Source organism: Blennius ocellaris, assembly GCF_963422515.1.
Source record: "Blennius ocellaris genome assembly, contig: SCAFFOLD_55, whole genome shotgun sequence".
Classification (NCBI taxonomy): domain Eukaryota; kingdom Metazoa; phylum Chordata; class Actinopteri; order Blenniiformes; family Blenniidae; genus Blennius; species Blennius ocellaris.
The window spans coordinates 37501-49882 of record NW_027661975.1 but is presented as its reverse complement, the minus strand read 5'-3'; the positions used below and the strand labels follow the sequence as shown (position 1 = coordinate 49882).

The window sequence follows — 12382 nt, the reverse complement described above, 5'->3', positions numbered from 1 at the left end:
ACTAGTTCTATAAACAATGTGGACAATGTGAGGGTCTGAGTGACGTCATGGTCTCTAATAAACTAGTTCTATAAACCATGTGAACAATGTGGGGGTCTGAGTGACGTCATGGTCTCTAATAAAATAGTTCTATAAACCATGTGGACAATGTGAGGACCTGAGTGACATCACGGTCTCTAATAAACTAGTTCTATAAACCATGTGGACAATGCTGGGGTCTGAGTGACATCATGGTCTCTAATAAACTAGTTCTATAAACCATGTGGACAATGCTGGGGTCTGAGTGACATCATGGTCTCTAATAAACTAGTTCTATAAACCATGTGGACAATGTGAGGGTCTGAGTGACGTCATGGTCTCTAATAAACTAGTTCTATAAACCATGTGGACAATGTGAGGACCTGAGTGACATCACGGTCTCTAATAAACTAGTTCTATAAACCATGTGGACAATGCTGGGGTCCGAGTGACATCATGGTCTCTAATAAACTAGTTCTATAAACCATGTGGACAATGCTGGGGTCTGAGTGACATCATGGTCTCTAATAAACTAGTTCTATAAACCATGTGGACAATGCTGGGGTCTGAGTGACATCACGGTCTCTAATAAACTAGTTCTATAAACCATGTGGACAATGCTGGGGTCTGAGTGACATCATGGTCTCTAATAAACTAGTTCTATAAACCATGTGGACAATGTGAGGACCTGAGTGACGTCATGGTCTCTAATAAACTAGTTCTATAAACCATGTGGACAATGTGAGGACCTGAGTGACGTCATGGTCTCTAATAAACTAGTTCTATAAACCATGTGGACAATGTGAGGACCTGAGTGACGTCATGGTCTCTAATAAACTAGTTCTATAAACCATGTGGACAATGTGAGGACCTGAGTGACGTCATGGTCTCTAATAAACTAGTTCTATAAACCATGTGGACAATGTGAGGACCTGAGTGACGTCATGGTCTCTAATAAACTAGTTCTATAAACCATGTGGACAATGTGAGGACCTGAGTGACGTCATGGTCTCTAATGAACTAGTTCTATAAACCATGTGGACAATGTGAGGACCTGAGTGACGTCATGGTCTCTAATAAACTAGTTCTATAAACCATGTGGACAATGTGAGGACCTGAGTGACGTCATGGTCTCTAATAAACTAGTTCTATAAACCATGTGGACAATGTGAGGACCTGAGTGACGTCATGGTCTCTAATAAACTAGTTCTATAAACCATGTGGACAATGTGAGGACCTGAGTGACGTCATGGTCTCTAATAAACTAGTTCTATAAACCATGTGGACAATGTGAGGGTCTGAGTGACGTCATGGTCTCTAATAAACTAGTTCTATAAACCATGTGGACAATGTGAGGGTCTGAGTGACGTCATGGTCTCTAATAAACTAGTTCTATAAACCATGTGGACAATGTGAGGGTCTGAGTGACGTCATGGTCTCTAATAAACTAGTTCTATAAACCATGTGGACAATGTGAGGACCTGAGTGACATCACGGTCTCTAATAAACTAGTTCTATAAACCACGTGGACAATGTGAGGGTCTGAGTGACGTCATGGTTTCTAATAAACTATTTCTATAAACCATGTGAACAATGTGAGGACCTGAGTGACGTCATGGTCTCTAATAAACTAGTTCTATAAACCATGTGGACAATGTGAGGGTCTGAGTGACGTCATGGTTTCTAATAAACTATTTCTATAAACCATGTGAACAATGTGAGGACCTGAGTGACGTCATGGTCTCTAATAAACTAGTTCTATAAACCATGTGGACAATGTGAGGACCTGAGTGACGTCATGGTCTCTAATAAACTAGTTCTATAAACCATGTGGACAATGTGAGGGTCTGAGTGACGTCATGGTCTCTAATAAAATAGTTCTATAAACCATGTGGACAATGTGGGGGTCTGAGTGACATCATGGTCTCTAATAAATTAGTTCTATAAACCATGTGGACAATGTGAGGGTGTGAGTGACGTCATGGTCTCTAATAAATTAGTTCTATAAACCATGTGAACAATGTGGGGGTCTGAGTGACGTCATGGTCTCTAATAAAATAGTTCTATAAACCATGTGGACAATGCTGGGGTCTGAGTGACATCATGGTCTCTAATAAACTAGTTCTATAAACCATGTGAACAATGTGGGGGTCTGAGTGACGTCATGGTCTCTAATAAACTAGTTCTATAAACCATGTGGACAATGCTGGGGTCTGAGTGACGTCATGGTCTCTAATGAACTAGTTCTATAAACCATGTGGACAATGTGAGGGTGTGAGTGACGTCATGGTCTCTAATAAACTAGTTCTATAAACCATGTGGACAATGTGGGGGTCTGAGTGACGTCATGGTCTCTAATAAATTAGTTCTATAAACCATGTGGACAATGTGAGGGTCTGAGTGACATCATGGTCTCTAATAAACTAGTTCTATAAACCATGTGGACAATGTGAGGGTGTGAGTGACGTCATGGTCTCTAATAAACTAGTTCTATAAACCGTGTGGACAATGTGAGGGTCTGAGTGACGTCATGGTCTCTAATAAACTAGTTCTATAAACCATGTGGACAATGCTGGGGTCTGAGTGACGTCATGGTCTCTAGTTCTATGTTTAAAACCTCATAATCACATTATTAATCAGGAGAAATTCTTCATCAAGCAGCAGCAGCAGAATGTTTCCAGTTTAACGCAGCACAAATGATTGGGACTATTTTCAGGGAGTTCAGCGTGGAGGAGGAGGTGTGAGTCGCCTGGGACCGCGGAGGAACTCGCCGGTGTTTTAAAACAGTGACGTCAGGCTCCAGCGCGTCCACCTCCATGTACAACACCTTTACAAACATTCACGTCGATACTTTGCGGTGTTTGGAGCGTAGAATCCGTCCAAACAGCGACGTGTTGTCATGATAAGTCGGTTTGGAGAATGTGGACTAGATTTCCTAACTTATTACTCCGCGTCTCATTGCGACCCGCCACCGTTCAGGAAATCCAGTCCACATTTTACAGCCAGCAGATCAGCGGGACTCATTTCAGTAGGAGCACAGATGACGCTTCATGGATCAGAAACCTCCGCAGGAAGTACACCATCTGTGAATTCTGTTCATATCGGAACCCGATACCGATACTGGATGGGATCGGCCATAACAACCTTTGAATTTAAATGTTTTTCTTTGTTATGGCGAAGAGTATAGGTGACAGAAATGTTGCTATTTTCACAAGAACCAAAGCATTACTCCTGAAAATTAGTACAATGTTATCATAAAGCCAATTTTAATTAACCTGCTGATGTAAAATACAATGAAATGTAAAAAACACAAAAGAAGATTTCTTTGAACTTGAGACTGTGTTGTGTGGCTTGGCCAGCTTGGGGCCAGTTTGGGACCATGGGAATGATGTTTCACTGCCTGCTTGTCTCACCGAACCCCTCAAATATTACACAATGTGCAATGATGCAACTTTAACAACAGATCACCACTAATCAGTGGGAGTCGCTTCAAAACAAGGTTTTTAGTCAATATGAGGTCAGTACACATGGGAAGCGCGTCAGTAAAAGTGGTGATGTGGATGCGCAAGGCGCATTAGAAGCCTTGGACAGTGTGGAGACGTTATATGTGCTCTCTGGAGATGACGGCAGACTGTACCTGGACGCGTTGCCGAAGAAGTCCACTGAGTAACCGAAATAACTCCCCCTCGGTCCCGAGAAGACGACGCGCGTCTCCGCGTCCAAGTTAAAGGCGGCGCAGAGCTGCAGCAGAGCCGAAACAACAGGCAAGACCACCGCGGAGTGCGCGCAACCATTTCCCCAGGACTGTGTGGGTGGAGGTCCAGCAAGGCTGCCCATCTCTGCGTGTGCGCGGCGCTCCTGTCGGCGCAAAACGCATCATACGCGCTGCTACTTCTACGCACAGGGATGTATGGCGTCAAGCTAGTGCCAAAATCACCAGAGCATAAAAAGTAGTCGCACGCAGTTAAGAGCGCTCTCAGCGCGCACGCGCCTCTTTCTGAGCAGCGGGTCTCTTTGTGCACGCGCGACGCCTCAATCTTGCGCTCGTTGCGACTTCTGGGATCTCTGCGCAAGGTGATGTTGAGTTTTGGCACTTTGGGGGCGGAATTACATAGCCGGCCTCTTAACCCCCCCCCCCGCTTTCTGATTGACCACGTCACTGTTTCCCAGTCAGCGGTACATTGGGGACTGAGAAAGTTTTACATAGATATCTCTCAGATTTGCTGGAAAACTCCTGGAAGAGGGAGAGGAAGAAGGATAGGGAGAGGAAGAAGGATAGGGAGAGGGAGAGGAAGAAGGATAGGGAGAGGGAGAGGAAGAGGGAGAGGGAGAGGGAGAGGAAGAGGGAGAGGAAGAAGGAGAGGGAGAGGGAGAGGGAGAGGAAGAGGGAGAGGAAGAAGGAGAGGGAGAGGAAGAGGGAGAGGAAGAAGGAGAGGAAGAGGGAGAGGAAGAAGGATAGGGAAAGGGAGAGGAAGAGGGAGAGGAAGAGGAAGAGGAAGAGGGAGAGGAAGAAGGAGAGGGAGAGGAAGAGGAAGAGGAAGAAGGAGAGGGAGAGGAAGAAGGAGAGGGAGAGGAAGAGGGAGAGGAAGAAGGAGAGGGAGAGGAAGAGGAAGAGGGAGAGGAAGAGGGAGAGGAAGAAGGATAGGGAAAGGGAGAGGAAGAGGGAGAGGAAGAGGAAGAGGGAGAGGAAGAAGGAGAGGGAGAGGAAGAGGAAGAAGGAGAGGGAGAGGGAGAGGGAGAGGGATAGGAAGAGGGAGAGGAAGAGGAAGAGGGAGAGGAAGAGGGAGAGGAAGAGGAAGAGGGAGAGGAAGAGGGAGAGGGAGGGGAAGAGGGAGAGGAAGAAGGAGAGGGAGAGGGAGAGGGAGAGGAAGAGGGAGAGGGAGGGGAAGAGGGAGAGGAAGAAGGAGAGGGAGAGGAAGAGGAAGAGGGAGAGGAAGAAGGAGAGGGAGAGGAAGAGGGAGAGGAAGAAGGAGAGGGAGAGGAAGAGGGAGAGGAAGAAGGAGAGGGAGAGGAAGAGGAAGAGGGAGAAGGAGAGGGAGAAGGAGAGGGAGAGGAAGAAGGAGAGGGAGAGGGAGAGGAAGAGGAAGAGGGAGAGGAAGAGGGAGGGGAAGAGGGAGGGGAAGAGGAAGAGGGAGGGGAAGAGGAAGAGGGAGAGGAAGAGGGAGGGGAAGAGGGAGGGGAAGAGGAAGAGGGAGGGGAAGAGGAAGAGGGAGAGGAAGAGGGAGAGGGAGAGGGAGAGGAAGAAGGAGAGGGAGAGGAAGAGGGAGAGGAAGAGGAAGAGGAAGAGGGAGAGGAAGAGGAAGAGGAAGAGGGAGAGGAAGAGGGAGGGGAAGAGGAAGAGGAAGAAGGAGAGGGAGAGGAAGAGGGAGAGGAAGAGGAAGAGGGAGAGGAAGAAGGAGAGGGAGAGGAAGAGGGAGAGGAAGAAGGAGAGGGAGAGGAAGAGGGAGAAGGAGAGTGATAAAACTGGTGCAGAAACATCTGGGTGGAGAGGAAGGAAGTGGGAGCTGGTGCAGAAACATCTGGGTGGTGGAGAGGAAGGAAGTGGGAGCTGGTGCAGAAACATCTGGGTGGAGAGGAAGGAAGTGGGAGCTGGTGCAGAAACATCTGGGTGGTGGAGAAAAGGAAGTGGGAGCTGGTGCAGAAACATCTGGGTGGAGAGGAAGGAAGTGGGAGCTGGTGCAAAAACATCTGGGTGGAGAGGAAGGAAGTGGGAGCTGGTGCAGAAACATCCGGGTGGAGAGGAAGGAAGTGGGAGCTGGTGCAGAAACATCTGGGTGGTGGAGAGGAAGGAAGTGGGAGCTGGTGCAGAAACATCTGGGTGGTGGAGAGGAAGGAAGTGGGAGCTGGTGCAGAAACATCCGGGTGGAGAGGAAGGAAGTGGGAGCTGGTGCAAAAACATCTGGGTGGAGAGGAAGGAAGTGGGAGCTGGTGCATAAACATCTGGGTGGTGGAGAAAAGGAAGTGGGAGCTGGTGCAGAAACATCTGGGTGGAGAGGAAGGAAGTGGGAGCTGGTGCAAAAACATCTGGGTGGAGAGGAAGGAAGTGGGAGCTGGTGGAGAAACATCTAGTTGGTGGAGAAAAGGAAGTGGGAGCTGGTGCATAAACATCTGGGTGGTGGAGAGGAAGGAAGTGGGAGCTGGTGCAAAAACATCTGGGTGGAGAGGAAGGAAGTGGGAGCTGGTGCATAAACATCTGGGTGGTGGAGAGGAAGGCAGTGGGAGCTGGTGCAGAAACATCTGGGTGGTGGAAAGGAAGTGGGAGCTGGTGCAGAAACATCTGGGTGGAGAGGAAGGAAGTGGGAGCTGGTGCATAAACATCTGGGTGGTGGAGAGGAAGGCAGTGGGAGCTGGTGCAGAAACATCTGGGTGGTGGAAAGGAAGGCAGTGGGAGCTGGTGCAGAAACATCTGGGTGGTGGAGAGGAAGGAAGTGGGAGCTGGTGCAGAAACATCTGGGTGTAGAAAAGGAAGTGGGAGCTGGTGCAGAAACATCTGGGTGGAGAGGAAGGAAGTGGGAGCTGGTGCAGAAACATCTGGGTGGTGGAGAGGAAGGACGTGGGAGCTGGTGCAGAAACATCTGGGTGGTGGAAAGGAAGGCAGTGGGAGCTGGTGCATAAACATCTGGGTGGAGAGGAAGGAAGTGGGAGCTGGTGTAGAAACATCTGGGTGGAGAGGAAGGAAGTGGGAGCTGGTGCAGAAACATCTGGGTGGTGGAGAGGAAGGAAGTGGGAGCTGGTGCAGAAACATCTGGGTGTAGAAAAGGAAGTGGGAGCTGGTGCATAAACATCTGGGTGTAGAAAAGGAAGTGGGAGCTGGTGCAGAAACATCTGGGTGGTGGAGAGGAAGGACGTGGGAGCTGGTGCAGAAACATCTGGGTGGAGAGGAAGGAAGTGGGAGCTGGTGCAGAAACATCTGGGTGGTGGAGAGGAAGGAAGTGGGAGCTGGTGCAGAAACATCTAGTTGGTGGAGAAAAGGAAGTGGGAGCTGGTGCATAAACATCTGGGTGTAGAAAAGGAAGTGGGAGCTGGTGCAGAAACATCTGGGTGGAGAGGAAGGAAGTGGGAGCTGGTCCATAAACATCTGGGTGGTGGAGAGGAAGGAAGTGGGAGCTGGTGCAGAAACATCTGGGTGGTGGAGAAAAGGAAGTGGGAGCTGGTGCAGAAACATCTGGGTGGAGAGGAAGGAAGTGGGAGCTGGTGCAAAAACATCTGGGTGGAGAGGAAGGAAGTGGGAGCTGGTGCATAAACATCTGGGTGGTGGAGAGGAAGGAAGTGGGAGCTGGTGCAGAAACATCTGGGTGGAGAGGAAGGAAGTGGGAGCTGGTGCAGAAACATCTGGGTGGAGAGGAAAGAAGTGGGAGCTGGTGCAGAAACATCTGGGTGGTGGAGAAAAGGAAATGGGAGCTGGTGCAGAAACATCTGGGTGGAGAGGAAGGAAGTGGGAGCTGGTGCAGAAACATCTGGGTGGAGAGGAAGGAAGTGGGAGCTGGTGCAGAAACATCTGGGTGGAGAGGAAGGAAGTGGGAGCTGGTGCAGAAACATCTGGGTGTAGAAAAGGAAGTGGGAGCTGGTGCAGAAACATCTGGGTGGAGAGGAAGGAAGTGGGAGCTGGTGCATAAACATCTGGGTGGTGGAGAGGAAGGCAGTGGGAGCTGGTGCAGAAACATCTGGGTGGAGAGGAAGGCAGTGGGAGCTGGTGCAGAAACATCTGGGTGGTGGAAAGGAAGGCAGTGGGAGCTGGTGCAGAAACATCTGGGTGGTGGAGAGGAAGGAAGTGGGAGCTGGTGCAGAAACATCTGGGTGGAGAGGAAGGAAGTGGGAGCTGGTGCAGAAACATCTGGGTGGTGGAGAAAAGGAAGTGGGAGCTGGTGCAGAAACATCTGGGTGGAGAGGAAGGAAGTGGGAGCTGGTGCAAAAACATCTGGGTGGAGAGGAAGGAAGTGGGAGCTGGTGCATAAACATCTGGGTGGTGGAGAGGAAGGAAGTGGGAGCTGGTGCAGAAACATCTGGGTGGAGAGGAAGGAAGTGGGAGCTGGTGCCGAAACATCTGGGTGGAGAGGAAAGAAGTGGGAGCTGGTGCAGAAACATCTGGGTGGTGGAGAAAAGGAAATGGGAGCTGGTGCAGAAACATCTGGGTGGAGAGGAAGGAAGTGGGAGCTGGTGCAGAAACATCTGGGTGGAGAGGAAGGAAGTGGGAGCTGGTGCAGAAACATCTGGGTGGAGAGGAAGGAAGTGGGAGCTGGTGCAGAAACATCTGGGTGTAGAAAAGGAAGTGGGAGCTGGTGCAGAAACATCTGGGTGGAGAGGAAGGAAGTGGGAGCTGGTGCATAAACATCTGGGTGGTGGAGAGGAAGGCAGTGGGAGCTGGTGCAGAAACATCTGGGTGGAGAGGAAGGCAGTGGGAGCTGGTGCAGAAACATCTGGGTGGTGGAAAGGAAGGCAGTGGGAGCTGGTGCAGAAACATCTGGGTGGTGGAGAGGAAGGAAGTGGGAGCTGGTGCAGAAACATCCGGGTGGAGAGGAAGGAAGTGGGAGCTGGTGCAGAAACATCTGGGTGGAGAGGAAGGAAGTGGGAGCTGGTGCATAAACATCTGGGTGGTGGAGAAAAGGAAGTGGGAGCTGGTGCAGAAACATCTGGGTGGAGAGGAAGGAAGTGGGAGCTGGTGCAGAAACATCTGGGTGGAGAGGAAGGAAGTGGGAGCTGGTGCAGAAACATCTGGGTGGTGGAGAGGAAGGAAGTGGGAGCTGGTGCAGAAACATCTAGTTGGTGGAGAAAAGGAAGTGGGAGCTGGTGCAGAAACATCTGGGTGTAGAAAAGGAAGTGGGAGCTGGTGCAGAAACATCTGGGTGGAGAGGAAGGAAGTGGGAGCTGGTGCAGAAACATCTGGGTGTAGAAAAGGAAGTGGGAGCTGGTGCAGAAACATCTGGGTGGAGAGGAAGGAAGTGGGAGCTGGTGCATAAACATCTGGGTGGTGGAGAGGAAGGCAGTGGGAGCTGGTGCAGAAACATCTGGGTGGTGGAAAGGAAGGCAGTGGGAGCTGGTGCATAAACATCTGGGTGGAGAGGAAGGAAGTGGGAGCTGGTGCAGAAACATCTGGGTGGAGAGGAAGGAAGTGGGAGCTGGTGCAGAAACATCCGGGTGGAGAGGAAGGAAGTGGGAGCTTGTGCAGAAACATCTGGGTGGAGAGGAAGGAAGTGGGAGCTGGTGCATAAACATCTGGGTGGTGGAGAAAAGGAAGTGGGAGCTGGTGCAGAAACATCTGGGTGGAGAGGAAGGAAGTGGGAGCTGGTGCAGAAACATCTGGGTGGAGAGGAAGGAAGTGGGAGCTGGTGCAGAAACATCTGGGTGGTGGAGAGGAAGGAAGTGGGAGCTGGTGCATAAACATCTGGGTGTAGAAAAGGAAGTGGGAGCTGGTGCAGAAACATCTGGGTGGAGAGGAAGGAAGTGGGAGCTGGTGCAGAAACATCTGGGTGTAGAAAAGGAAGTGGGAGCTGGTGCAGAAACATCTGGGTGGAGAGGAAGGAAGTGGGAGCTGGTGCATAAACATTTGGGTGGTGGAGAGGAAGGCAGTGGGAGCTGGTGCAGAAACATCTGGGTGGTGGAAAGGAAGGCAGTGGGAGCTGGTGCATAAACATCTGGGTGGAGAGGAAGGAAGTGGGAGCTGGTGTAGAAACATCTGGGTGGAGAGGAAGGAAGTGGGAGCTGGTGCAGAAACATCCGGGTGGAGAGGAAGGAAGTGGGAGCTGGTGCAGAAACATCTGGGTGGAGAGGAAGGAAGTGGGAGCTGGTGCATAAACATCTGGGTGGTGGAGAAAAGGAAGTGGGAGCTGGTGCAGAAACATCTGGGTGGAGAGGAAGGAAGTGGGAGCTGGTGCAGAAACATCTGGGTGGAGAGGAAGGAAGTGGGAGCTGGTGCAGAAACATCTGGGTGGTGGAGAGGAAGGAAGTGGGAGCTGGTGCAGAAACATCTAGTTGGTGGAGAAAAGGAAGTGGGAGCTGGTGCATAAACATCTGGGTGTAGAAAAGGAAGTGGGAGCTGGTGCAGAAACATCTGGGTGGAGAGGAAGGAAGTGGGAGCTGGTGCAGAAACATCTGGGTGTAGAAAAGGAAGTGGGAGCTGGTGCAGAAACATCTGGGTGGAGAGGAAGGAAGTGGGAGCTGGTGCATAAACATCTGGGTGGTGGAGAGGAAGGCAGTGGGAGCTGGTGCAGAAACATCTGGGTGGTGGAAAGGAAGGCAGTGGGAGCTGGTGCATAAACATCTGGGTGGAGAGGAAGGAAGTGGGAGCTGGTGCAGAAACATCTGGGTGGAGAGGAAGGAAGTGGGAGCTGGTGCAGAAACATCCGGGTGGAGAGGAAGGAAGTGGGAGCTGGTGCAGAAACATCTGGGTGGAGAGGAAGGAAGTGGGAGCTGGTGCATAAACATCTGGGTGGTGGAGAAAAGGAAGTGGGAGCTGGTGCAGAAACATCTGGGTGGAGAGGAAGGAAGTGGGAGCTGGTGCAGAAACATCTGGGTGGAGAGGAAGGAAGTGGGAGCTGGTGCAGAAACATCTGGGTGGTGGAGAGGAAGGAAGTGGGAGCTGGTGCAGAAACATCTAGTTGGTGGAGAAAAGGAAGTGGGAGCTGGTGCATAAACATCTGGGTGTAGAAAAGGAAGTGGGAGCTGGTGCAGAAACATCTGGGTGGAGAGGAAGGAAGTGGGAGCTGGTGCAGAAACATCTGGGTGTAGAAAAGGAAGTGGGAGCTGGTGCAGAAATATCTGGGTGGAGAGGAAGGAAGTGGGAGCTGGTGCATAAACATTTGGGTGGTGGAGAGGAAGGCAGTGGGAGCTGGTGCAGAAACATCTGGGTGGTGGAAAGGAAGGCAGTGGGAGCTGGTGCATAAACATCTGGGTGGAGAGGAAGGAAGTGGGAGCTGGTGTAGAAACATCTGGGTGGAGAGGAAGGAAGTGGGAGCTGGTGCAGAAACATCTGGGTGGTGGAGAGGAAGGAAGTGGGAGCTGGTGCAGAAACATCTGGGTGTAGAAAAGGAAGTGGGAGCTGGTGCATAAACATCTGGGTGTAGAAAAGGAAGTGGGAGCTGGTGCAGAAACATCTGGGTGGTGGAGAGGAAGGACGTGGGAGCTGGTGCAGAAACATCTGGGTGGAGAGGAAGGAAGTGGGAGCTGGTGCAGAAACATCTGGGTGGTGGAGAAAAGGAAGTGGGAGCTGGTGCATAAACATCTGGGTGTAGAAAAGGGAAGTGGGAGCTGGTGCAGAAACATCTGGGTGGAGAGGAAGGAAGTGGGAGCTGGTCCATAAACATCTGGGTGGTGGAGAGGAAGGAAGTGGGAGCTGGTGCAGAAACATCTGGGTGGAGAGGAAGGAAGTGGGAGCTGGTGCAGAAACATCTGGGTGGTGGAGAAAAGGAAGTGGGAGCTGGTGCAGAAACATCTGGGTGGAGAGGAAGGAAGTGGGAGCTGGTGCAAAAACATCTGGGTGGAGAGGAAGGAAGTGGGAGCTTGTGCATAAACATCTGGGTGGTGGAGAGGAAGGAAGTGGGAGCTGGTGCAGAAACATCTGGGTGGAGAGGAAGGAAGTGGGAGCTGGTGCAGAAACATCTGGGTGGAGAGGAAAGAAGTGGGAGCTGGTGCAGAAACATCTGGGTGTAGAAAAGGAAGTGGGAGCTGGTGCAGAAACATCTGGGTGGAGAGGAAGGAAGTGGGAGCTGGTGCATAAACATCTGGGTGGTGGAGAGGAAGGCAGTGGGAGCTGGTGCAGAAACATCTGGGTGGTGGAAAGGAAGGCAGTGGGAGCTGGTGCATAAACATCTGGGTGGAGAGGAAGGAAGTGGGAGCTGGTGCAGAAACATCTGGGTGGAGAGGAAGGAAGTGGGAGCTGGTGCAGAAACATCTGGGTGTAGAAAAGGAAGATGGAGCTGGTGCAGAAACATCTGGGTGGAGAGGAAGGAAGTGGGAGCTGGTGCATAAACATCTGGGTGGTGGAGAGGAAGGCAGTGGGAGCTGGTGCAGAAACATCTGGGTGGTGGAAAGGAAGGCAGTGGGAGCTGGTGCAGAAACATCTGGGTGGTGGAGAGGAAGGAAGTGGGAGCTGGTGCAGAAACATCTGGGTGGTGGAAAGGAAGGCAGTGGGAGCTGGTGCAGAAACATCTGGGTGGTGGAGAGGAAGGATGTGGGAGCTGGTGCAGAAACATCCGGGTGGAGAGGAAGGAAGTGGGAGCTGGTGCAGAAACATCTGGGTGGAGAGGAAGGAAGTGGGAGCTGGTGCATAAACATCTGGGTGGTGGAGAAAAGGAAGTGGGAGCTGGTGCAGAAACATCTGGGTGGAGAGGAAGGAAGTGGGAGCTGGTGCAGAAACATCTGGGTGGAG

At 51.2% G+C, this 12382-nt stretch overlaps 1 protein-coding gene across 3 annotated transcripts in view; it reads right to left on the bottom strand.

The window, feature by feature from the left end:
• Window positions 1-4028, bottom strand: part of LOC308148472 (integrin alpha-5-like) — a 346877-nt gene extending 342849 nt beyond the window's left edge. For all 3 annotated transcript variants that reach the window (XM_080521934.1, XM_080521936.1, XM_080521935.1), the window contains exon 1: window positions 3656-4028. In XM_080521934.1, the coding sequence (XP_080378060.1) occupies window positions 3656-3855 (200 nt within the window). In that variant the 5' untranslated portion in view covers window positions 3856-4028. The remainder of the gene's footprint in view (window positions 1-3655) is intronic.
• Window positions 4029-12382: the final 8354 nt, after the last annotated feature.